The 26,734-nt window shown below is 47.5% G+C and overlaps 1 protein-coding gene across 6 annotated transcripts in view; it reads left to right on the plus strand.

Moving 5' to 3' along the window:
* The window catches only part of PECAM1 (platelet and endothelial cell adhesion molecule 1), a 62,395-nt gene that overhangs the window by 26,644 nt on the left and 9,017 nt on the right, over positions 1-26,734 (plus strand). For 4 of the 6 annotated variants that reach the window (XM_043464565.1, XM_043464573.1, XM_043464579.1 and 1 more), the window contains 8 exons: positions 960-1,235; positions 5,265-5,552; positions 6,374-6,481; positions 7,972-7,999; positions 8,670-8,746; positions 11,289-11,342; positions 12,351-12,413; positions 18,629-18,685. In XM_043464565.1, coding sequence (XP_043320500.1) covers positions 960-1,235; positions 5,265-5,552; positions 6,374-6,481; positions 7,972-7,999; positions 8,670-8,746; positions 11,289-11,342; positions 12,351-12,413; positions 18,629-18,685 — 951 coding nt within the window. The remainder of the gene's footprint in view (positions 1-959; positions 1,236-5,264; positions 5,553-6,373; positions 6,482-7,971; positions 8,000-8,669; positions 8,747-11,288; positions 11,343-12,350; positions 12,414-18,628; positions 18,686-26,734) is intronic. The other 2 variants (XM_043464597.1, XM_043464587.1) reach the window with 1 other exon arrangement.

Raw genomic sequence — 26,734 nt, forward strand, 5'->3', positions numbered from 1 at the left:
TTTCATCATATTAGCTTTATAAATAAGCTAATTTCTAAATAATGGCCTAGTATAATTCTTGTTTCTGAGGCATGAAACTTAGCTATCAGGAGAAGCTGAAGCACTGAGAGTTTGTTTAAAAATATATTGTTGCATACTTGTTATATATATATTTTTTAACATTTTTCTTCTGTATTTTCTCAATACAAAGAAAGAGATATGAATGTGTGTGTATGTGTACATAAGATATGTGAAAATATAAGCATATATTTAGGAGGTTATACTGTTTTTCCTGAATTTGTGTCATCCTTTTTTGTTTATGTTATTCTCTTTCCCTCTCCCTCCTCAAGAATCTTAAAGGAGTCCCCTAAAGATAGATATGGCAGCAGGCATTTTATTTTACTTTATTGTTTTTTTAAATTAATTTTTATTGGAATATAGTTGACTTGCAATGTTGCATTAGTTTCAGCTATATAGCAAAGAGAATCAGTAATACATAATAGATATCCACTCCTTTTTATATTCTATTCCCATATAGACCATTACAGAGTATTGAATAGAGCTCCTTGTACTATACCATAGGTCCTTAATAGTTACCTCTTTTATATATGGTAGTGTATATATGTCAACCCAAGTCTCCCAGTTTGTCCCTCCCACTCCCCCCCTTTCCCCTTTGGTAACCCTGTTTGTTTCTACATCTGTGAATCTTTTTCTGTTTTATAAATAGTTTCATTGGTACCATTTTTTTTTTTTGGTACCATTTTTTAAGATCCCACATGTAAGCAATATTATATGATATTTGTCTTTCTCTACCTGACGTACTTCACTAAGTGTGGCAATCTCTGGGTCCAGGCAGGCATTTTAAATTAGAGCAATGATAGAGAAAGCCAAGCCCAGAGTTTGCAGAAGGAACACCTTGGGCTGGATGTTTTGTCTCAGATTGTTGTGTTCTCTCTCTCTCTCTCTCTCTGTCATTCTAGAAATGCTTTCCAAGCCCAGGATTTTTCATGACTCCAGGTCTGAGGTGATAAAAGGACAGACCATTGAAGTCAGTTGTCAGTCCGTAAACGGAACTGCGCCCATTTTTTATCAGCTTTCAGATGCAAGTAAGCCTGTGGCAAACCAGAGCATGGGCTCAAATGAGCCTGCAATATTCAGAGATAAACCCATGAAAGATGTAGAATACTGGTGCAGTGCAGATAATTGCCATTCCCACACCAAGATGTTCAGCGAAGTTCTGCGAATCAAGGTGATAGGTAAGTCTCTGTGCTATGAGAAGAATCCATGGGGGACTGCAGTTTTAGTTCACATTTTCAAAGGTTTGAGAGTGGACAAGAGAAGTGGATGGTACTTGTGCAAAGTCCATAAACATGATGCGTGCCAAAGCAAGACCAAAGCCCAAGTAACTGGGGCTGGAAAATATCTGGTGGTTAATCAATGTGGCTGGTATCATCTATTTTCAGAAACTTTCAAGTGAACTGTTGAAATATAAGTAAAGTGTCCCAACTTGAGGAAGCACAAAAGTTGTGCTTTGAGGTTCCCTTAGCATTTGCTCCTTTTCATTTATTTATTTGGCTGTGCTGGATCTTACGTGCAGCATGTAGAATCTTTAGTTGTGGCATATGGGATCTAGCTCCCCAACCAAGGATCCAACCCAGGCCTCCTGCATTGGGAGCGCAGAGTCTTAGCCACTGGATCACCAGGGAAGTTCCACTTGCTCCTTTTTATAATGTTCTTTATTTATTTGGGTTGTGCTGGGTCTTCACTGCTGCACGTCTCTTCTCTAGTTGTGATGAGTGGGAGCTACTCTTTGCGGCAGTGTGTGGCTTCTCATCGCGGTGGCTCTTGTTTCAGAGCATGGGCTCTAGGCACTCAGGCTGCATTAGTTGCAGCGCCTGGACTCTAGAGCACAGGCTCAATAGCTGTGGCACACAGGCTTAGTTGCTCTGCGGCATGTGAGATCTTCCCGGACCAGGGATCGAACCTGTGTATCCTGCAATGGCAGGTGGATTCTTTACCACTGAGCCAGCAGGGAAGTCCCTGTTTGCCCCTTTTTAGATGAACTGACAGTCCTCTCTGGGAAATGTAGATCAAAGCTCTTCTCTACCATGGACCCTGGACCCCTGGCAGGGCAAATTCTGTCATGTGTGGAAATCACAGCAGTCAGAGCTGCAGGCTAACAGTCCCTGGGGCTCTCATACTCAAGAGAAATATACCATTGTCCTGGGGTGAATAATTTTCCTTGAGCCTTGGTCTTGTGCCTTTCAGAAGGCCTTAGGTGTGCCATTATTTGCATCTCTGAGATGTTCTGCATCTTGTTGTAAAAAGCTTAATAAGGCTTCCTCTTCCTCCTTTTTGTTTAAGGACTGCTTATCTACATGTGCCATGTGGACATCTTGAGTTGGATAGTAATTCCTCCTATAATTGTTTTTCAGGGAGGCATACTAGTTGGCTTGCAAGATCTCAGTTCCCTGACCAGGGATTTAACACATGTCCTCTGCAGTGAAAACCCAGAATCCTAATCTCTAAACCTACTATTAGTGTATAGCCTAAGAGTAACAATGTGGGAGGCCTAAGTTTGATCCCTGGATTGGGAAGATCCTTCGGAGAAGGGAAAGGCTACCCGCCCCAGTATTCAGGCCTAGAGAATTCCATGGACTATATAGTCAATGCAGTCGCCAAGAGTCAGACATGACTGAATGACTTCATTTCACTGAGTAACTGTATTTCTCAAATTAGCATTGGTATCTAATAAGCATCTCATGCTATAGGTCATAACAACAACAACAAAAATAAGATATATTCTTTGTACCTCCTGATTAAATAGTGAAGAAACATTTTAACATATTTGAATAACAATGCAAATAAATATTTTAAAAATGTGACCAGGCAACACATTATTAACTCTCCTGCAAACTCTCCTTACAGTGATGATAATAGGAATTAAGGGTATGAAAGATATCATCTCGCTTGAGTGGGAAGAGCTGGGCCAGGAGCTAGGGCTCGATGATGGGTAGGCAGAGAGGGCTCAAGATGGTCTCTAGCCTAGTCAAATAGGTGATCAAAAGGCTCCGTGGAGTAGCTCAAAAGGCTGGGGATGGATGACTGGAAAGTAAGGTTGGAAATGGAGAGTCATTGGGTATAAACTTGTAGAGTAACTGAGCCTAACCACGAAGGGCATCAGCTGTCGGAAGAACTGGGGCTTTGTCCCGTATGCAGTGAAGAGCTAGAAGGAAGGAGGGCATGCTGAGAATTGGGTCTTGGGAAGATTCACCTGCTGGTCCCATCAGTTAGAAGGGGTGGGGACTTCAAACCTTACAGTGCTTTAAGAAGCTAACGTAGAAGCCCATGTGAAACTCTTGGTTTACAGCGGGTCAGTATTGGACTTCCCTTGGGGTCTAGTGGTTAAAAATCCACCTGCCAATGCAGGTTGGATCCCTGGTCTGGGAAGATTCCGTATGCCACGGGGCAACTTAGGCCGTGGGCCACAGCTACTGAAGCCCACGTGCTCTAGAACCCACACTCCAAAACAAGAGAAGCCACCTCAGAGAGAAGCCGTTGCACCACAACTAGAGAAAGTCTGCATGCAGCAACAAAAATGCAGTGCTGCCAAAAATGAATGAATTAAAAAAATAAAGTGGGTCAATATTAGTGGCTAATGTTTATGAGCGCTGATCATATGTCCAACCCTGTGTGAACTAAGTTAGTAAATTAGTCCCATTCACACTTACAATAGCCATGTGAGCACTATATTCATATCATCCTTATTTTACAATGAGGCAACTAGGGCTTAAGATAAACAGCTGGTGGCCTGCAATGCTGGGAATTCTGGCCGGGCCGTCTGGCTCCTAAGCCTGGCTTGCCACCCCCCGCTTGTCCTTCACAAGAAGAGAGGCTGTCAGGCAGGCTGCACCATTCAGGAGCCTTCCTTGTGATCAACTCCTGCCATCCCATGCCAGGCCAGGTGCTCCCTTTTGTTGGATCAGTAGCTCCATTTTCTGGCCACCCCCTGCACTCACAAGAGGGTGGTTCATAAATCAGATCCTGGTCTGCTGATCAGCTCATTCTCGCACTAGTAGTAACGTACTTGGGAAGACTAGGCTTGGGAAGTTTAGGCTCAGAATTTTGGTGGCTAGACATGGAGTAAAAGAGGCTATAGGAGGAAGGTGAGTTCTGCTCAGATCTGCTGGGAGTGAGAGGCTGGCAGGGCTTCTTGGTGGAAATGCACAGGTTAAAGTCAAGACACGGAATTCAAGGGAGTAACCTGGACTAGAGCTATGTATCTAAGCTTTAGGTGCTATGTGTTTATGCATTAAATGTGCAGATAGAAGCTATCATGTAGGTGAAATCACCAAAGATGAGAAGGGAGATGGCAAACTGAGGACTGAATTTTGCAGAAAGTCTGAATTTAGGGAGCAAAAATTGATGAATAAAGAGAAAGTGGCAGATGAGGAGGTAAGAGAGTCAGAGTGAGGCTTCACAGGAGCCCAGGGGAAGCCGAAAAGGAAGGGCTGGGTGACAGGTGCAAGCCGTGGGGAGGCCAAGGACGGGAGGCAGGAGGAACATTCAATGTGGATTTGACCTAAGGAAACTCGGGGAGGAGTTAGTTGGGAATCAGGTGACCTTGGAGTTTCTTCAAAACCAAAAATGCAGTGCAGTTTCAGAAGCAAAGCGACAGAATTCAGGTTCCCAAGCTCACGAGGAAGTGGGAAATAAGGATGTGAAAGCAACTGGTTTAGATCATTCAGAGGAGGAGAAAGACAGGACAAGAGCTAGAGAAGGCAGTGTGTCAAGGTTATTTGCTTGTAAGATCTGGAAATGCCCTGCATCTGGGTTAAGCAGAGGGAGAGAAATATCTCACACACACACACACACACACAGAGTCACACATACAAACACCCAGAGTAGACCCCAATAGAACACATAAGCTAATCGTATAGTTAAGCTGAGTGGTCAGTAATATTGGATTGGCCAAAAGGTTTGTTCAAGTTTTTCCATAACATCTATGTCCAACCCAATACTTGAGGTGGTAAATGAAGGGGCCGGGGGATGTCCCTAGCCTCTTGTGTCTAATCAGCGTGTGAGGACAGGTGTCCATTGCTTCCCTTCTGGGCTCATTGGGGGAGGAACTATCAAGAATGTGGGGTAACACAAGAGACTTGAGTAAAGGGCAAAGTCCAAGTCCGAGTCGTGATTACAGAAGGCTGGCAGTGACCAGTGGCCATGTCATGTTCCTCCCCTTGCCCACTTCTCTGCTCAGCACTAATCCTTTGCCTGCCTTCCAGCCCCAGTGGATGAAGCCCAGCTCTCTATCCTCTTGAAGGAGGAGGTGGAGTCTGGGGAGCCCCTTGTGCTTCGCTGCTCCGTGAAGGAAGGATCCGGTCCTATCACGTACAAGTTTTACAAAGGAAAGGAGACCAAACCCTTCTACCAAGAAACCTCAAATGCCACCCAGGTCCTTTGGCACGTGCCCATGGCCAGCAAGGAGCATGAGGGACAGTATTACTGCACGGCCTCCAACAGAGCCAACCTTTCCAAACACGTGAGCCCAAGCAACACACTGAACGTCAGAGGTAAGTCAAGGTCTCAACAGCAGAAGGCAGTGTGAGCTGCAAGCTCAAGGCCAGAAAGCGCATGTAAGAGGACTTGGCTGGGAACTTAGTGCATCTAAGGGACTAACATCCACCAGGCTCTTTGGTGGCAGGTAACAAAAGTCCACTCAAATTAAGTGTGAAATAGGAAGTGATTATGATAAAAAATTAGAAGGACTCCACACAGTCCTCATTACAAACTTCTTGGTGCAGAGACACCAACTTGGATCAAGAGTCCACCCACGGACCGCCTATGGTTGAGGGGAGTGGGTCATGCAGATCAGACATGGTTAGAGGGGCCCACCTGTGTGGGTAGAGGATGATGTATAGAGAGGGAAGAGGGGTGAACAGACAGCTTAAAAAGCATCTTCTTCAGTCCTATGGTCCCCTCAGGTCACCACTGACTCTATAGCAGAAACAAACATTTCTGCACCTACTACAGAGTCACTCAGAGGTAGGTAGGTAGGTAGGTAGAGTGACAAGGATATAAAAATCAGTCTTATTTGTTGCTTAAGTGAAGTGAAGTGAAGTGAAAGTCACTCAGTCGTATCCGACTCTGCAATCCTATGGACTCTATAGTCCACGGAATTCTCTAGGCCAGAATACTGGAGTGGGCAGCCGTTCCCTTCTCCAGGGGATCTTCCCAACCCAGGGATCAAACCCAGGTCTACCACACTGCAGGTGGATTCTTTACCATCTGAGCCACCAGGGAAGCCCATTTGTTGCGTAAGTCTGTACTATTTCTTGCTGGCAGAGGGATAAACATATTTTTTTTTAAATTTTTTTCTTTTTTTCATTTCCAGTCTATCTTGCCCCCTGGAAGAAAGGACTCATCGCAGTGGTGGTCATCGGAGTGATCATCGCCACCTTGGTATTTGGAGCCAGATGCTATTTTCTGAAGAAAGCCAAGGGTGAGCATAGTCCTTTCCTTCCATCCTGCCAGGCTGCCCTGCCAGGGAACCTGCCATGGAGGTGAGGGGCTTCAGCCTCATGGAAAGCTTGTGCCCTGGTCCAGTGGGAGCTGAGGGCATGCGGCTGATGACACTTGTTTTCCTCCTGGGGTGTCACCTTCCTAACCAAAGATGTTGGCTTTGGTGGGTGTGAGCTTTTACTGCCCCTTGGAGTTAGCCAGGCATGAGTGAAAGCCTTTGCTTTCTGAGTTGGGCTCCCAGGAAAAGACAAATTTGGGGGGAAATGTTGCATCTACATATGATCAGAAGTAGCCCTCTGTGTGGGGCTTTGACCACACCTAGTCCGACAGCTGGTAGAGTTGGGCATGAGTGGAGACACCCCCCCGACACACACACACTGAATGCCTCCCGGTCAATCTTCTGGTTGCGCTACGATTTCTACCCTATACTTGGGGTTAGCCATACAAGGGAGGGAAGCTGGGATTATCCACTGACACTGAGGAATCAGTCCAGTAAGCAAGACTCAAGCAAAAGGGCACAGCATCAGTAGAGTCTTCAAAAAAAATAATTTTTTTTCAAATTTTGTTTATTTATTTTGGCTGTGCTGGTTCTTCATTGCTGCATAGGCTTTCTCTAGTTGCAGGGAGAGGGGACGACTCTGCTGCATTGCACGGGCTTCTCACTACGGTGGTTTCTCTTGTTGCGGAGCAGGGGTTCTAGAGTGAGCAGGCAGTAGTAGTTGCGGCTCATGGGCTCTAGAACACAGGCTCAGTCATTGTGGCGCACCGGCTTTGTTGCCCCCGAGGCATGTGAAATCTTCTGGGACCAGGGATCGAACCCACGTCCCCTTCATTGGCAGGTGGATTCTTTACCACTGGACCCTCCAGGGAAGCCCTACAACATTTTTTTTGAGATAAGGCAGGTTTGTTGGAGACCCCTGGGGCTGCTGCTGGGGACAGGAGGGACCAGATGCGATGAGGCGGGTTTTTTTCAAAGCAGCCCCTCCGGGAAAATGGTCTTCAGGACAAACCGCTTCCTCAGGGTCAGTCTGGCCTTTGTCTCAGGCCAGTTTGGGATTCAAAGCATGGGGATTGATTTAACCTTTACTTTGGGAAAGGTCTTGGAGCAAAGAGATAGTCACCCATTTATCTGGCTCATCTGTCTCCTGTGCTATCATCTTCCTCTTTGCCACATTCCACGAAGGGAAGTTGCTCCTGGTTGAAATGGTTGAAATGCTAATTTCAGGGGAAATGATGTGAAATCTCTTGGTGTGAGACCAAGAGAAGACCTACTTTGTTTATTTGTTTGTATTCCTTTAAAAAAAAAAAAAACACCTGTGACTTATATTTGGCTTTCTGTTTTCTCTTTTTATGGGTGTTCAATCTTAAAAAAAAAAAAAAGAAGTCCAATATGGTTGAAATGAGTGTTCCCATCTGATAATGGATGTGGTTCTTTATTCTGACTTTGGTTCTTCTCTTTGTCTTTTAAAGCCAAGCAGATGCCGGTGGAGATGTCCAGGTCAGTGTCTTTTGGAAGAGGGGAGGCTCATCTGTGGGTGTGGATAGACTTGTCTGGCAAGGATATCTATCATTAGGAAGTCTTCAGTGGTTCTTGGCAAACTCAAATAATTTAGGACCTTGAGTGCAAGCTGTGGAGGGGTGGTGTGTGTGTGTGTGTGTAAGATTGCCAACTGTCCTTCAGGAGAAGGAATGGCTTTATTCTGAGATCATGTCCTCTCTACACTTTTCCTTATGAAATTATGGTGGTAGATGGAATTTAAAATTTTTAAACTTAATTGGCAAAATAGAGTTTCCTTAAACAATGGTTGTACTATTCTTACTGTTTTTGAGATCTAAACTCCCCACATATGGAAACTATCTCTCTGTTCCTGAGAGAAAACATTAACACAGGATAAGGAATCCCCTCCCTTCATGGGATTCACCCAATAAAGGATTCCTCGTGTCCTTGCATCCTTTGGTCCGGACACTGATTTCAGTGGCTAAAAGGTTTTTGTCTGATAATCATAGAACTGAAGAAAGCATGAGTTCCAAATAAGAGAGTAAAATTTTCTCGTTGCAGAAAACTCCTCCTGGTTTTTCTCATGCTCTTTCTTTGACGATGTTGTTAGTTTGGAGTTAGAGCCAAGAAAAATGTTATTTCTTTTTCCCTTTTTAAATTTCAATTTAAGGCCAGCCGTACCGCTTCTGAACTCCAACAATGAGAAGACTTCGTCAGATGCCAGTACCGAAGCTGACAGACATTATGGTACCATCATGGTTTTGTGCAGTTGTTAAGAGTTTTTCCAAGCTTGCTCCCCATTTCCCATCCTTCTGAGAAGCAGAATCCGTGGGCGGTAGGGTGAGGCTGGACGGGAAACTCTGGCTTCAGGCAGAGGTGCCTAATCTAATCAGTCATTGGGTGGTGGGCTAGGAAGCAAAACAAAAACTTCAGAAGAAAGGCAGAACATAGTGTTCTAATTTCACCACCTTTTAAATATCCCAAGGATCGAAAGGTGGGGAATAATTACAGTGCTGTGGACAACCACGTGAGTTCTTTTCAAACACGGGACACTGCCCACGTGTAATCATGTTCCATTTGTAAGATAGAAACCAGCTATGAAATGAAGGCACTGGTGAAACATCTCAGATGAAATTATTTACTGCAAGCACAAGGCAATTTCAAACTTGCCACAATGGGAAACGAATTTATAAAGATTTCACTGTTAGTAGGTGCACTTAAAATGAAGAAGTGGTACAATCAAAGAATACTTAGTTGTGAGGTTTATTGCAAGTTTGAGAGTCAGCTCAACCGGGAGCCAGTTCTGGGAGTTCTTTTATTTTCTTTTTTTTAAAATTTATTACTGGCTGCACTGGGTCTTTATTACTGTGTGCAGGCTTTCTTTCATTGTGGAGAGTGGGGGCTTCTCTCTAGTTGTGATGTGCAGGTTTCTCATTGTGGTGGTGTCTCTTGCCGTGGAGCCTGGGCTGTGGGGCATGCAGGCTTCAGTAGTTGCTCAACATGGGCTCATAGTTGTGGGCTTCAGAGCACAAGCTCAGTAGTTGTGATGTGTGGGCTTAGCTACCCCACAGCATGTGGGAGCTTCCCAGACCAGAGATGGAGCTGGGGTCCCCTGAATTGCAGGGGGGATTCTTAACCACCTGACCACCAGGGAAGCCCCAGGGAGTTCTTAATCCCGTTAGATCTTGGAGAAAATTATTCAAGCCCTTAGCAGGTGTGCTGGCTTTTTCCCAGAGTGGGCCATGATTACATCACACCAAGAGTTCTGTCCCAGATAGCTTTGGGAGTTGAACACTGATGTTCTTTTTTAATTTTATAACAGTGTCCCACAAAACAAGAAATTTTTAGAATACCCTCTTTACAGGGAAGTCTTGAGAAATCTTTTGAGAAAGGAGCAATTCCTATTGTACAGAATCACAAACTTTTTAAAAAGTAAAACAAAGTATTTGTCATAATAAAAGTAATGTGCCAATAAAGAGAAGAGAGCAAATATGTCATTTGAGAAACTCTGTTCAGAAAAATTTGGTGGATGTTTAGCAAAAAGTAATCCAATGCTATAGACAAAATACCTCTTTCTGGTATAAAGTGGGTTCTGTTGGTAATATGTATTATGTGTACATAAGTATGGGCTTCCCTGGTGACTCAGACGGTAAAGAATCTGCCTGCAGTGCAGGTTCGATCCCTGGGTTGGGAAGATCCTCTGGAGAAGAGAATGGCTACCTACTCCCATATTCTTACCAGGAGAATTCCATGGACAGGTAGCCTTGCAGTCTACAGTCTGGGGTGGCAAAGAGTTGGACACGACTGAGCGATTAACATACATAAGTACAAAGATATGATACTTTAAATACTGATACTTATATTAAAATAGAATTTCCTCTCAAATTTCTAAAATGCATGAACTACTACAATTCTTATTATATTTTTCTCTGCATGGATTATTTTAGCTTATAAATATATGTTAGTAATCACAAATCACAAAGTGCATACATGCTCAGTCACTCACTTGTGTCCTATTCTTTGCAACCCTATGGGATATAGCCCATCAGGCTCCTCTGTCCATGGAAATTTCCAGGCAGGAGTACTGGAGTAGGTTGCCATTTCCAGCTCCAGGGGATCTTCCTGACCAGGGATTGAACCCACACCTCCTGCGTCTCCTGCATTGGCAGGCGATTTCTTTACCACCGCCTCACCTGGAAAGCCCAGTAATCATGATAGTAATTAGTAAATACATAATGGCATGGAATGGAAAACCATGTGCTCTTCAGGGATAGTATTTATAGCATTCATAAGAATTTTTTCTAATAAAGAACAACTTGGTTAAAAAAAAAAAAAATCAAAGAATTTTCCCCTTGCACAGGTGGCAGCCTGAGGTATTGCAGTATCTTTAAACCATGTTCTCATGGACCCAGTTCTCTAGATAGAAAGGGTTAGTTCACCAGTATCCTTCACGCTTCTTGTCACTGACTCATCCCTTCTAGAATTAAGCTTACTTTCCTTTGAAATTGCTTCTAGTGAACAATTCTGAATTTTGAACAGTTCATAAATAGACGTGTCTGTCCCGTGTGATGGTGGACATCACACCGGTTTTAGAAAGACACCACGCTGTGGGTTGGATGGGGCCTAGGGGCACTGGGAGGGTATTCAGAACCCAGATACACTGTGGTTGCCAACTACACTAAAGAATTTGGCCTGGACTTCTCTTGTTAGTGGCACTGAGTTGTTTACAATTTATGTAGAAAACTAGGAACTCCATGGTCTCTCACAATGATTGCTATTTTTCAACTAGGTTACAATGAAGATGTTGGAAACCATTCAGTGAAGCCATTAAATGAAAATAAAGGTAATTATCTAATTTTTTAAAAATTAGAAACCTTTGCTTTTATGTCAAAGATGCCTAGGAAAATAACTAAAACTGTTCAGACCCCATGGCTGTTTCCTCACCTCTTCTAAATGGAGATGGCTCTTGGTTTTTCCAAAGACACCATCTAGTATCTGTTGTTACTTGTCTTAAAAGTAAGCAGCAGTGCTATTTTATTTTTCATGTGTATTTTTCATTTTTATTAGACATTTAGTAGATACAAAATAATGTGTATAACATGCATAAAATGTAAACAATAGCAATTCAATAAATACCTACCCATTATCCTTAAAGAAAAAAAAGAACATTTCTACTATGTGTATTTCTCCCCACCCCAGCCTCTTAACACTTTTTTTTTTTGCCAGCTTTACTGAGATACACTTGTCATATAACATTGCATAAATTAAAGTGTACAATGTGATGGTTTGCAGTAACTCAATATATTGGAAAAAACACCTGTGCCTCTGCTATTCAAGAGAAGGGAGAGCTTCCTGACTTGTTTAGTAGCCCATTCTGAGATCAGGAAGTTCCGTTTTGGGTGTAACTTGATTTCCCATGCATATGCCTCACACTCTTCAAGCACTTTGAGGTTGGGGGTCCCGTTCCTCATTTCCTGAGATCCTTACCGTCTTGGAGAAAGTGTTCTGTGCTTGTGGTCAAGGAGAGGGCTTCTAGAGGTAACTGCCGTGACCCATGCTGGCTGGATTCTGTATCTACTTTGCAAGTCTGCCCACTGTGGTAACAGTGGGACCTGACCCGGAGGGTCCTTCCACATCCTGGGAGCGCGGGCTTCCTCACTACCTCACTCAGCCTGAGTTTTCTCATCCACTTGGAGTGGCATTAACCCTGTGTCCGGTTTCCCCGTTAAAAAATACCGATTAATTTGATCATATGAGTAGAAACCTCTAATGTGGCCTAAGTCTCCGCCCCAGCACCCCCGACCCAGGGAGACCCTGTCTAACCACAGGCTGCTGTGTTTCTTTCGAGCAGAGCCTCTGACCTTGGACGTGGAGTACACGGAAGTGGAAGTGACCTCCCCGGAGCCTCACCGAGGTAGCGCCATCCCTCGAGGGATCCCCCACATTTTGCTGTCTGTTTGGGTGTAGATGCCAGACTGGACTGTGCTGTGGCCCCGGGGCAAGAGTCCAGTCACCCTCGTCACTCAGGAGGGAGGTGGCCAGCAGACAGGCGGGCTGAACATGCCTGAGGCAGGAGCAGTGACCGCCATCCAGGCTTAGAGATATACAATTGCATTATTATTTACCATACTACTAAAGATGGGTGTGTTTTATTGAGCAGTTACTAGGTGCTAAGACATGGGCATGTTAAAAGACTGTTTGTAGGCTGCCTCACCCCTGGGCATTTGGGTGTTCTTCCAGAGGGAACCCCCTTGCCCCAGTCCAGTACCTTCCTTAAAAAAAATTGCTTACAGACTGAACTTGTGTAAATGAAATGTGTGTTTGAAGGAGCGAGCAAGGGCTTGGCTATTTAAGGGACAAAGGCTTTTGAAAGCAGAGACTCTCTCCACAGAAACAGTGGCACCAGCATTATGGGTGTGTGTGTCTGCTCAGTCGTGTCCGACTCTTTGCAACCTTATGGACTGTAGCTGGCCAGGCTCCTCTGTCCACGGGATTCTCCGGGCAAGAATACTAGAGTGGGTTGCCATTTCCTCCTCCAGTGGATCTTCCCAACCCAAGGACTGAACCCGCACGTCCTGTGTCTCCTGCATTGGCAGGCAGATTCTTTTACCACTGAGCCACCTAGACCTTGGGTTTTATTTTTCTGTGTGTGATTCTCCTGGGCAGGCTGGTTTGGGGGACCAGCCCCTGTCTCTGGTCCTGCGCTGGAGAGACTGACTCAGGGTGGGTTAAGTCCACAGGAAGTGCTAGAACATCAATCTCAGTTGCTTCTGGCACCACAAAAAGACATGCATATCTACCTAAGCCTCCTCAGCTCCCCCAGAGGCTGCCACACCAAGGAAGCAGCCATCCAGCCTTCCTGCCCTGCTGGGAAGCTCATTAGGACTGTTGCCAAGCACCCCACTTCCTGCTGAGGCTGAGGCCAAACCGTGTTCACTCAGCCTGGCACACCCGGGACTGCCTTGCAGATCACGCCTCTGTCGCCTCAGCCAAAGCCACACAGTGAGGGCATTCTCTGGCTCCATGATCTGGAAGAAGTTTGTGGGTCCTTCCTTCCTCCTCTGCTTAGCTCAGTTCCAGGTACCATGTCTGCAGATGTGTGTGTGGAACCTTCTAGGCGGGGCCATCCCCTGGGGCTAGGTGCTGCCCCACGGGGCCATGGGGCCTGTAAGTCTCAGTCAGCCTGGCCCCTGAGCTGATACTGCCCATCTGCTGGCCTACACAGGGTGTCCCAGTTCTATATTTAGGCTAGATGGGGGCAGAGGTGGGGGCCACAGCTGGCCTGAATTTCTCTCCCCCTTATTGTTTCATGGTAAAGTGATTTGCTTGTTGGGTTAACAAATTAAGGGCCCATGGTGGAGCAGCCCCAGCACAAGCATCGAGGATGACATATGTGGTCCCCCTCTCATGGAGGTATAGCCTCTGAGGGAATCAGGGATGAGCAGATGGTATCGGGTTAGAGTCAGAGCTTTCGGGAAGAGTGGGGAGTGAGGAGAAGGCCTGCAAGGTGGTGCCTCTTCTGGGTGGTCCCAGAAGGCCAGTCGGAGGGGTGGCCTTTGAGCTGGGGCCTGAAGGGCACAGAGAAGGTGGCCCCGCCAAGAGGAAGGAGGGCTAGGAGGACTAGGAGATGTGCAGGGCAGTGGGAGGTGGCCTTGAGCTTGGCTAATTTAAAGATCTGAAAGAAGACCTTAAAGGATCCTTAAATGACACTTTCAGATCCTTAAACATCTGCAGAGCGAGTGAGAGGGAGCCAAGGCAGATGCAGCTGGAAGGACCGGGTGGGGCCACCAAAGTTCTCTTTCTATTCTAGTCCACCGAGACCAGACTGGGGGCCTTTGGAAGCCTTTAAGCAGTCAACTTCCTTCTTTAAAAGTGATCCTGTGGTCCTTAGGACTGGTATGGAGGGCGGATTAAAGGGAACAAAAACTGAAGCCAGGCGAGAGGAGATGGGGATGGAGCCAAGGTGCTGGCAACAGATAGATTCTGGACATATGTTAGAGTCAGACCATAACCCTGGGCGAGACATTCACGGCCATGATGAGGGAGACAGAATTTCTACATGTTTCTTGACTGAACAACTGCATGGATGTTCACGATGCATGCAATTGGGAGCACAGGCTCAGGGCGAGCCTGGTTCAATCGGGTTAAATGTGAGAGCCTGAGAGGGGACGGTGCCAGGGCTCAGAACCGAGTCTGGGTGGGTTGTGGCTGATGGGATTTTAGGGAGGCTCCTCGCCAGCCTTCCCGGGTCTGGCCTGAGGTCCTCCATCCCTGTGCCTTGTGGGCTCCATCCCATGTAAAGAGCTCACTTCCTCCTAAGGGGGCTTCAGGCTTGGAAGGAAAAGGGAACCTCAACAAGAGGTCAGGGCTGCATGTGCATGGGAAAGTCCGCTGTCCTCCATGCCCCAGCAAGCGCTCAAGCAAAGAGTGATTGCCCTGGGCTCGGGCCTTGAAGATCTCTTAAAAAAAAATTATTTATTTATCTGGCTGTGCCAGGTCTTAGTTGCAGTCTGCAGTAGCATGCAGGATCTTTAGTTGTGGCATGCGAACTCTTAATTGAGGCATGTGGGATCTGGTTCCCCGACCAGGGATCGAACCTGGGCCCCCTGCACTGGGGGCTCGGAGTCTTAGCCGCTGGACCATCAGGGAAGTCCCTGGCCCCTCGAGGTTCTCATGCTGGTCCCAGAGAGCCAGGCGAGGTGGAGTGCTGAGGCCTGTATATAAGGCCTCGAAGGCTCTGGGTTGAAGGAAACTGAAGCAGGAAGAAGGAAACAGGGCTTTGTCCTCGGGAAAGCGTCTGTTTTCCATTCCTTGGGGAGGCTTTCCATGTCGGCAGCATCTGGTTTTCTTGCTTGCAGGTAGGGAGGGAGGGGTTGAAGGGACAAGAGGATTCCCGGGACCGGATGAAGCAGGGGTGCTTTCGTGCCCAGTCATGCAGCTGCGGGGTTGGAACCCCTGCGGGGACTTTCCCCAGTTTGCACAGAAGTGCTGAGTGGCCTGCAGGGGCCTCGGCAGACTAGGGTGAAAATGGGAAGTCTCTAGAAGACTCCAGTTGTTTTCTGGACACAGCCTTCTCAACAGCTAAGGAGCAGTGGGGGAGTCCAGCCCAGGATGGTGTCTGCCTGCTCACTCCCGCGGGTGGGGAGTGGGACGTTACTAGGTAGGGAGAAGACGGTGGGTTCAAGGCCACTGGTAGACTTGACCTGGTCTTGGCCAACCCAGTTCCCTATTGTCCAGGCCTCCCTCCTCTACAGACGGGCTGGAGGAAGGAAAAGAGACCAGTCCAGCTCCAACCGTGGCTGGCGGCTGCCCAAGTGGTCACTCGCAGGTGGAGGAGGGGTGGGAAGGAACTCGTTAAATCCCGGTTTGCAGCCTGTTTGCTCTGAGACCAGTTGCTGGGAAAACCCCGTGACGTTGAAGCCATCTCTTTCTCTGTTGAACAGAGAAAAACAGAAGCCCAAACAAAGCCCCTCCGGAAACATCCCTGACAGCAGAGACAAACAGCCTGTTGGCCTGGTTTAGTCATTAGCAGGCAGCTGCTGCCTCGGAGCAGCGGGAGGAGGCGGAGAGCTCTGAGTGAGCTGCAAATTCGTCCACATGCCCAGGGGAGCCAGGAGGGCAGGGGTGGGGGGTACCACTGGGGCAGCTGCAGCTCTGACAGCTTAACCAAGAAGTGAAAACTCCCTGTGCCCCGGCTGATACACAGAGTGATGGGATGAAAGGGAGCCAAGTGCAGCTCCTCGGATCCAGAGGGTGTCAGAGCGTCCCCAAGGTGACCAGAGGTCCCTTGGGAGCCCTTTATGTGCCTGGAGATGGTGAGGTTCCCAGGAGTGTCCAGGCCCCCAGGCTTGGCTGCCCAGTCCCTTCCCTCCCTCTGCTGAGCCCGTTGTGGAGGATTGCACACGCAGCACTGATGCACCTGGGCAGTGTCCTGGAGCCTTATCACAGCACTGTTTGCAAGCCGCCCGCCCCGGAGCCTGGAGTTCCGAAAGCTGGATCCAGGTCCCCATTCACTTTTTCTTCTTTCACGGTGCCCGGCACACAGTAGGTGTTAGGACCGTGTTGAATGAGTGAGTGTCCAGGCCTGACATTGAGTGGAGTCCCTCAGGGATGGGATAGACTCGCCCCTACCCTGGCAGACATGGGGATTGCTGGAGCTCCCCTCTACACCCCCAGGTCTGGTGCCATGGAGAGAGAGTGGAGAGTGGGCATCTCTGCTGTCCTCTTGGAGAAAGATGGGTGTCCCAGTGGGGGGTACCTTGTAGCTCAGCCACTCGGCTGTCGGTGCCCTTGGGGAGTCACTATGATGCCTTCTGCAAGGTCCTGACACCCCGAAGGCCCCAAGTTCAGCAGCTGTACTGAACTGCCTCCCAAGCTTTCTCCTGGCATTCACGTCATGAACTAGGAACCACCACCATTTAGGGAATGATGGTGATTTTCATCCTAAGACCTAAAACTTCAATGATCAGGCTGATCATGTAAAACCTTCCGGAAGGTCTGAGACAGAGACCCCTGCAGGGAGACTGACTGTTGTCTTCACTGTCCCATCAAACCTTATAGATGCCTCCAGGTAGATGTGCAAGGTCTGGTATCTGGAGGAACACAAGACCCAAGATGCTGCCCTAGAGGAGTGGAGGGTTCACCAGGGGAGACGGATGTGGAGGCAAGTAGAGTCAGTGTCATGGGCAAGTGTCCCCAAAGTGCTGTGGGAGCCCATGAAACTGCCCAGGGCCCAGGAAAGAGGGGCGTATGTAAGGGAAGATGTAGGTGTGTGAGGGTGTGTGCACCCAAGTGTAGGAGCAAAGCTTGCCCTGGGGCTTGTAGGACAAGGAGGAATGGGCCAAAACAAAAGGGGCTTGCAGTCAGTGGAGGAGTGCAGGCAGGGTCAGGGCATGGGAGAGGGGAGTCTGGTGAGTTGAGGGTATCTTGGTGTAGTTAGAATCAATGTATGCGCCCCGGCCATCTGCTACTGAGGAAGGCGACGTCCAAGTGGCATTGGCCATGGTGGTAGGAAGCGTCACCCAGTCTGGGGTTCCGTTTCCTGGTCTGTAGAGGGGGAAGCCTGGCCACAGAGCACCAGGCGTTTTTCTACAATAAGGCCTCCTGGTCCTTTGTGCAAATGAGAGGCAAGTGGCAGGTTCCATCCTGAGGGTGTGAGTGTGTACAATGCGTGTAGATACACTGTGAATGTGTGCATATGTGTGCATACACGACCTGTGCGTGTACATCAATTTAAACAGATGGTTGTACTGGGAGTTCTTTGTCTCCTAAACCCTTGAGTCTCCCCTGGGTGTAACCTACACCTTAAGTTGGTTATCTTGTCTGCTGTTCAGGAAGAGTCCAGTCCAGAGGATCTCAACCCTGACTGCATATTAGAACCCCCTAGGAAGCTCTTTCCTGGAGGGGGGCATGGCAACCCACTCCAGTATTCTTGTCTGGAGAATCCAGTGGACAGAGGAGCCTGGTGGGCTATTGTCCATGAGGTCGCAAAAAGTCAGACACGACTGAAGCGACTGAGCATGCATAGGAAACTCTTTTTTTTTTTTTTTTGCACAGGAAGCTCTTAAAAGACCAGTGCCAGGGCCCACCCTGGACTGTCTCAATCAGAATCTGCATTGAGGCCAAGGTTTTCGGCATTTGAAATCAACCAGCCCAGCTTCTAGTGTTGTGAGCGGGTCTCCGCCGATCCTTAGAGTCTCAGTGATGCCCAGGCTCTAACCCAGACTTTCACAAGGGTGACTGGAAGACCCTATCCCGGCCTCCTGGGACAGGGCTGGCAGAGCAGCTGGACACGGGGTCACAGTGGCAGAAGGAGGGAGGGGCCGCAGAGCTGGAGACTCCAGGTCTGCATGGGGTGCACCTCTATCCACACCCCCAGGGTCCAGGGTCCCACAGAAGCCTGTCGGTCTCATACTTCCAGGCTGAGAGACCAGGATCTTCCAGGAAGTGGCCCGGGCTCAGTGGTGACAAAGACGCCAGGGGCCCCTGCAGACAGCACTCATGGGGCAGGCCATGGGGTGGACCGTGGGGGTACCGCATTGCTTAGGGCACCCCAACATTCTCCTGCTTCAGCAGTGGCTGACCTGGAGCCTAGAGGTGGCTGCTGACCTGTGCTTGGCCCCTTTCCAGGTCTGGAAACAAAGGGCACGGAGACGGTATATAGTGAAATCCGGAAAGCTGATCCTGGTGAGTGAGGGTCCCCCACACCCCCAGCCTGGGTCGGGGGGAGGGCACTTCCTACAATTTCATCCATGGGATCTCGGGTGTGGACCGGGGAAAGAAGGTGCAGAGGTGGCCAAAGAGAGTGCAGACAGAGTTGGACGGGAGTTGTCGACGGTCTCTCCCCACCACCCTGAAAAAGTGGCCATGTGTACTATTTATGTAGTTGATGAACACGTACTGAGGGCGGGCTGCACGCCAGACAAGCGGAACCTCACTCGTTCACACCCAGCTAAGGGCCAGGCGGGCTGGAGCGTGTCCTGGAGCCACAGTGTGCTCATGAGGTGCCCAACAGCGTTCCGGGCACCCCTCACCCAGACAGAAGAGGCGCAGTCCTACCTGCCTCTTCTCAGGGGCCTCGCCTGCTCCTCACACAGGCCCCGGTGCAGCGGCCTCCTGAAGGCCTTAGGCAGAGTCAGAGCTTTGCTTGGGAGATATTCAGTAGCCACATCCTTTCTGTGAGCACGTTGACTCTGGGCTAGGGAGGGCGGTAGGGATTCACTTCCTCTTCCTGTGATTTTTGCCCAGACCCCACCTCATTCCTTGCCTTTACTGCTTCCTCTCAGAGAGCTTTCCCCAGGGCTGGGCAGACAAGGAACTTCAGCCGTGCCTAACAATCTCATTTTTGTGTAATGATTCTAGTCCATGCTCAGGAAATGAAATCCACAAAGAACCACTTTTATTTATTTGATTAAAAAAATTTTTTATTGGAGTAGAGTTGATATACAATGTTGTGTTAGCTTCAGATGTGCAGCAAAGTGAATCAGTGATACATATACACACATCCACTCATTTTATTTTTTATTTATTTATTCATTTTTTTTTTAGAAACAACTAGTGTATTGATTCAGGGAGGAGAGAAGGGGTGCAGATGGGAAATGGGAGGCAAGAGGCTCCTTAGTGTTCACCAAAACCCGCTGCCACACACCCTCCACCCTTCCTCCCCTTCCTCCTCTTCGGTGGGGCCCCAGCAGGCTCTCCCCCTTTCTAGTAGGCCTCTCTCTCCCTCCTCCCCTACACCCACTTGACCTTGATCGACCTCCAATGACTGGGCAGAGCCCACCCCTGGCTCTAAAGCTAGGTGAAGGCAGGCTCAGACTAACCTTTCTTCCCCCTCCTTCTACCTCCCGCCTCATTCCCATCTCTTGTCTAAATAACATACAGAAGAAGCAAACGCAGCTAGGACCTGGGAGAATTGAGTCACCCAGGGGCTAGGGAGGGGGGGGACAGGGTGGAACAGGCAGAGGAGCTTCTGCCAGGGGTAGACAGCCACTCATTTTAGATTCTTTTCCTATATAGGTTATTAGAGAGTCCAGAATAGAGTTCCCTGTGCCATATAGTAGGTTCTTATTGTTGTTCAGTTGCTCAGTTTTTCCAACTCTTTGCACACCCATGGACTGTGGCACACCAGGCTTCCCTGTCCATCACCATCTCCCAGAGTTTGCCCAAACTCACGTCCGTTGAGTTGGTGATGCCATCCAACCATCTCATCCTCTGTCATCCCCTTCTCCTTCTGTTTCTTGTTAGTTATCTATTTCTTAAAATTTTTATTCAAATTTAGTTGATTTATAATATGTTAGTTCCAGGTGTGCAGCAAACTAGAATCACTCCCGACAATCTCATTTTTTGGTGTAATTATTCTATTTCATTCTCATGATATGAAATCTACCCAAGAACCACTTTTATTTATTTTTATTTCTTCCTTGAAATCTAGCTGATGGACAGTATTATGTTATGTTCAGATTTATTATATAAAGGTTTGGCATTTTATTATTAAATGATCACCACCTAGTAACCATCTGCTCCCATACAGAGTTATTACAATATTATTGGCCACCTTCCTTATTTGATATATCACATTGAAAATAAGTCACAACCCAAAAAGCATAAACATTCCGAGGGAAAACAGTCACAATGCAGATATCTTTCTCTGTACAATAGACCTCTATTTAAGTGGATTCTTTGAAAGGCAATTATTCAAACCAAGGGTGGTCCACAGACAGGTAGCAATGGTGGTCTCAGGCCCAACCCAGACCCACAAAATCAGAATCTGTACTCCCAACAAAGTCCCGCATATTTCTGATGCTGCCAATATTTGAAAAGCACTCTCTTACCTCAAGAGTCTACTTGTTCTCTCAACCAGGAATCACCCCTTAACCAATCTTTTAAAAGGTTGTATTTTCTTTTTTTTTAATATATTCTTTTTTTTTCCATTTATTTTTATTAGTTGGAGGCTAATTACTTTACAATATTGTAGTGGTGTTTGCCATACATTAACATGAATCAGCCATGGATTTACATGTGTTCCCCATCCCTATCCCCCCTCCCTAAAAGGTGGTGTTTTCATGATTAGATCAGAAACTCAGCCCCATGGGGAACATGACACTGACCGAATAATTTTTGAAAACCATTTCCTGGGTGATTTTTAGCTTCAGTATCTCATTTTGCATTCTTAGTATTATTCAGAGCTAGCAAAACACAAATTCAGAAACAGGCTTCCTCTGTTCTTCCAGTGTAACAGAAAGCTGAAATTCAGAGAGGGTTCAAGGCTGGTCCTGTCAGGTTCTTGTATAAAAATGCCCTTTGCTTTCCTCATGGTCCCCGAGATGGTTTGCTTTCAGTTGCTTTGGTTATGCAAAAACTCAACATTTATTAAGCGCTTACTGTTGGTGCTAAGTGGTCTATATGACATTACCTCTTTCAATCCTCCACAATAAATCCCATTTTTCAGATGAGGGTATGAGGCTTAGAGAGCTTAAAACAGTTCCCCAAGGTTGGTGCTAGTTCCTTGATAACTCGGTTGGTAAAGAATCTGCCTGCAATGCAGGAGACCCCGGTTCAATTCCTGGGTTGGAAAGATCCCCTGGAGAAGGGATAGGCTACCCACTCCAGTATTCTTGGGCTTCCCTTGTGGTTCAGCTAGTAAAGAATCCGCCTGCAATGTGGGAGACCCCAGTTCAATCCCTGGGTTGGGAAGATCCCCTGGAGAAGGGAAAGGCTACTCACTCTAGTATTCTGACCTGGAGATTTCTTCAACTATTAAACTGTTTCTTCAACTATTAAACAGAGAAGAGATTAAATAAGAGAAGGTGATGAGACAGAAGTCCAACTCTTTGCGACCCCATGGCCTGTAGCCTGCCAGGCTCCTCTGTCCATGGAATTCTCCAGGCAAGAATACTGGAGTGGGTAGCTATTCCCTTCTCCAGGGGATCTTCCCAATCCAGGGATCGAACCCGGGTCTCCCACATTAAAGACAGACTCTTTACCATCTGAGTCACTAAGGGAAGCCAATTCTTACCATGGTGAGCAGTCAATCCATTTTAGCTAAAAAACGCATAAGGGAAACTCAAGCCATAGAATTCAGTGCCTGGCTTAGCGCAACACAAGAGCCAGCTCTGGACTCCCAGGCTGGGACACTCCCACGGCGCCCTCTGGGCCATCAAGGGTCAACTGGGGCTTGGGTCTCTCTACAGTCTGGTCTCTAACCTGGCAGCCAGCTCCTGTCAGATACGTAGAGGGAGACCTGGACCTTGTAGCCAAAACCACATCATTGCTGCAAAACTCAGCGTCTTGGAAGCCAAGGGAGTTCCTCTTTTTGAGCATTTCCCACTTGTCTGCTGCCCAAGGGAGGAGGCTTTGAGGCTTGGTTGATTCCTCTTCCCTTTTCTTTCTCTTCCTTTATCGGCTGCTCAAACCCGTCACAGGGGTTGATGGAGGCTCTGTTATTATTCCTGCTCTACAGATGGGGAGACGGGCCCAGAGGTGACAAGCTTGTTCTGGTCCATGGCAGAGCAGGAATGGGGTGTGGGGAGCCTGGCTGCAGCGCGATGCCCTTCACCAGCTTCATGTTCCCTCTCTGTGTTGCCAAACCAGTGGGTTTTTCACTGTCATCAGCCTGATTAGAGCATTCAACTCTGTTACTCTTTACAAGTTAAGAGTAACAGCCTCGTGTGGTCTGGGTGACTCTCGGAACCTCGGTCACCTCTCTGTGGAATGAGGAGCATGGGCTTGATGAGGGCTTCTCCAGGTGGGTTAAAATACAGGCAGTTTGGCACCACCCTTAATTCAATAGGTTGGGAGTGGGCTGAGAACTTGCATTTCTAACAAATCCCCTGCTGCTGTCAGGCTGGAGATAGCTTTTAGAACCATTTTCTAGATGTTCTGAGTTCTGCTCTGGTTCTCATTCAAAGGGGGTAGAGTCTTTCTTACTCCCTAGCAATCCTGGAGTGATTGTTCTGGACTGGCTGGTAGAGATAACCCAGAAACTATGTGTGTGTTTGCGCTTTAAGGGGAGGGTGTGACCCACAATAAAAATAAAAGGCCCCAGTGGAAGCAGGTCTCAGTAAGCAAGCTGAGTACAGGGTGGGGTCTTGTCTGACCTTTCCTTCTTAGTGTTTCATTCTTCCCCTCCTTAGCTTCTCAGTTTCCCATCCTCTTCCAACACAGCATCACTTCAGGGCTGGCTATTTTGGGAAATGGCTCACAGGACGTAGTTCTGGCACTTAGACTCCCTTTTCCCCCTGAGTGATACAAAGGAAAACTGCTTGTCTAGATAAGCCAAAGGGCATCGGGCAGGCCTGGCCCCAAGGAGCAGCTCTAGGGTGGGGCTCTGGGTAGGACCAGGGCCCTGAGGAGGGTGTTGGAGGCTGTAGGCTGAGAAGTGTCTGGGGAGCTGATGGGCCATGGGAGGCACCAGGTTTTGTGATCTTGGCTTTAGGCTCTAAGCTCAGTTTTGTTTTGTTTTTTAACTGTAAAAATACATAGTACTTGCCATTATAACCATTTTTAAGTGTGCATTTCAGTAACACTAAGTACAATCACATTGTTATACAACCATCACCACGATCCATCTCCAGGACTTTTTCATCTTTCCTAATGATACTCCTTACCCATTAAACCATAACTTCCCAGACCCTGCCCCCCAACCCCTGGCAATGACCATTCTACTTTCTGTCTCTGTGAATTTGACTATGTTCAATTGTTTTAATCTGTCAAATCAGGGGACTGAATGAACGATCTTAAGTGGCCTTTCAATCATAACATTCAGAGTCTCAATGTCCTGTGTTTGGAAGTGACGGTCATTTGTCTATACCTTGGTCACTCCCGACCCCTGCCCTGGAACTTGTTGATGAGGGGTGGGGACTCAGTCACTTCTAAGAGTCACCCCCGGGTCCCTTGGAGTCCACCCTAATCCTTTACCCATCCTTGACTTCAAGTTTGCCCTTCAAATCTGAATAAGTCCTGGGTCTCAGGAGCCATTTTACTGTGTTTCTGCTGCTTTTGTGTTGGTCCGAGGCCAGCCTGGATGCTTCTCTGTACTTCAGCCTAATGGAAAACACGCTCAGTAGGACCCCTGGGGTTTGATCTCAGTTCTGCCTTAGTCAAGTTATAAGACTTTGCCCCACCCCAGATTCTTATCATCAATTAGTTTCCTTGTTGTTGTTGAGTCGCTAAGTCCTGTTCAACTCTTTGCAGTCCCATGGACTGTAGCCCACCAGGCTTTTCTGTCCATGGGATTTCCTAGGCAAGAATACTGGAGTGGGTTGCCATTTCCTTTTCCAGGGGATCTTCCCAACCCAGGGATCGAACCTGAGTCTCCTGCGTTGGCAGGCAGATTCTTTACCACTGAGCCACCAGGGAAGCCCAGTTTCCTCATTAATTCTGAATAAAATGCCCTTGGCCTCAGGGAGTTGTTGCAAGGTGAACACCTCAGGGTGTCTCAGAAATGCACATGGCCATTCAGTGGATAAGGGCTGTGGTGGGCAGGTGAGTTCTATAAAATGAGAAGGAAGGAGGCAACTCTTGCAACTCATTACCTCCCACTGAGTCTTGACCACAGTCTTGCACATCTGCTGTTCTGTTGTTTTTCTGATAGTTGAAAATTTATTGAAAAAATCAAATTAATTATTAATATGTTGTTAACAGTGACTCAAGCACAAATGGTGTTGTGTTTCTTCTTACTCTTAACTATTCCAACACCTGAAATATTCATTCTTAGGAGATAGTGAAGGACAGGGAAGCCTGGCATGCTACAGTCCGTGGGGTCGCAAAGAGTCAGACACCAACCACTTGGCGAACTGGACAACAAAGTACTAATTATAGTAGCATAACTAGAAAAAATTGATACTAAAGCCTATTTTCCCATTGGAGTTACTTTTTTTTTTTTTTTAACACATGTGGAAATGGAAGTGAAGTCACTCAGTTGTGTCCCACTCTTTGTGACCCCATGGACTGTAGCCCAACAGGCTCCTCCGTCCATGGGATTTTCCAGGCAAGAGCACTGGAGTGGGTTGCCATTTCCTTCTCTAGAGGATCTTCCCAACCCAGGGATCAAACCTGGGTCTCCTGCATTGTAGGCAGACGCTCTACTGTCTGAGCCACAGGGAAGTCCTTTTACACATATACATGTATCTATTCTTTTTCAAATTCGTTTCCCACTTAGGTTGTTACATAATATTGAGCAGAGTTCCCTGTGCTCCTCTATTGGGCTGGCCAAAAAGTTCGTTTGGGTTTGACATACCGGCTTCTAGACTAATCCGAACAAACTTTTTGGCCAACTTGCTGACCTACAGCTGAGCTAACATCTTCTTGTCCCAGCAATTAACGCTTTGTCCCAGGCAAGGAAATCTCTCCACCTTTGAGCAGCTTCACTTTCCAGCTGTTAGACCATTCTTTGTTACATGGTCCCTGTCTGTTAGGGAGGGAAGGAGAGGGGTTCTCAAAACTAAGAAGACTTTATTAGTGTTAGAAAACGCCGCGGGAGGAAAAAAGCCGCCTCTAAGGACCGTTGGTGAAGGCCTTTATTGAGTGGTCGCTATCGGGCAGAACTCCCGGGGGCGGATGAGTGAGGAGACAAAGGGAGTCTGCGAGGTATGAGGGGTGGGGAGGGGTTTTATAGCCAGGGCCGGCGTTTAAGCCAGGTCTTTTCATATAAGCAAGAAAGCGCGGGCTACAGGGCGGTTAGTGTCCGAGGGCTCCGGGTCGGTACCTGATTGGACCAGGCTGCAGGGGGTCGGTCCCCGGAAGTTTAGCCAGCCTCCGGAATTTGCCTTAAGGCACTTTTCCGGGGCATGTTTCAACATACCCGACCTTTCAATTAGAAAGAGACCAAGTTGAAGTCAGCCTCAGGAGAAAAGAGAACAAACTCCGAGGACACAGCCGGAATTAATGGGTGGAGAAGGAGATCTTGCCTGTCAGTAAACTTCAGCTTTCTCGGGATGAAGAAAATGCTGATAATTGCCTCATAACTTAGATCTGCAAGCTTAGCACTTTAGGTTTTTCAAGTTCTTATTTCCTTTCCACTTATTTTGCCCAAGATTAGGATTTGTCAACAATGCATGCTAAGTCCCTCTAGTTGTGTCCGACTCTTTGTGACCCCATGGCCCGTAGCCCACCAGGCTCCTCTGTCCGTGGGATTCTCCAGACAAGAATATTACATTGGGTTGCCATGGCTTAGTCAACAGCTCCACTCAGCCTGGTTGAGGCTTGTGTGAACTGGAATTCCTGGCTAGCCCAGGAAGTTTGTACCTTCACTCTGATTCAGCACTTGATGGTTTCACAGGGCTCCAGCTTATCCTGAAAGTACTTTATAAAATGGTTTGCAGTTCATCCGAAGCATAACTTATTAACATATATTTACCCCAGTTTTAAGGAGAAGGCACTGGCACCCACTCCAGTACTCTTGCCTGGAGAATCCCATGGACAAAGGTGGGCTGCAGTCCATGGGGTCGAGAAGAGTCGGACACAACTGAGCGACTTCACTTTCACTTTTCACTTTCATGCATTGGAGAAGGAAATGGCAACCCACTCCAGTGTTCTTGCCTGGAGAATCCCAGGGACGGGGGAGCCTGGTGGGCTGTCGTCTATGGGTCGCACAGAGTCGGATACTACTGATGCGACTTAGCAGCAGCAGCAGCACCCCAGTTTTAAAGACCGGAGCATAAAGTGGTTTCTCATAATTAATTAACAATGCAGTCAGTTCTTCCCTATGAGAGAACTCAGGTCTAAGATAAGATT

Source organism: Cervus canadensis, chromosome 1, assembly GCF_019320065.1.
Source record: "Cervus canadensis isolate Bull #8, Minnesota chromosome 1, ASM1932006v1, whole genome shotgun sequence".
Taxonomy (NCBI): domain Eukaryota; kingdom Metazoa; phylum Chordata; class Mammalia; order Artiodactyla; family Cervidae; genus Cervus; species Cervus canadensis.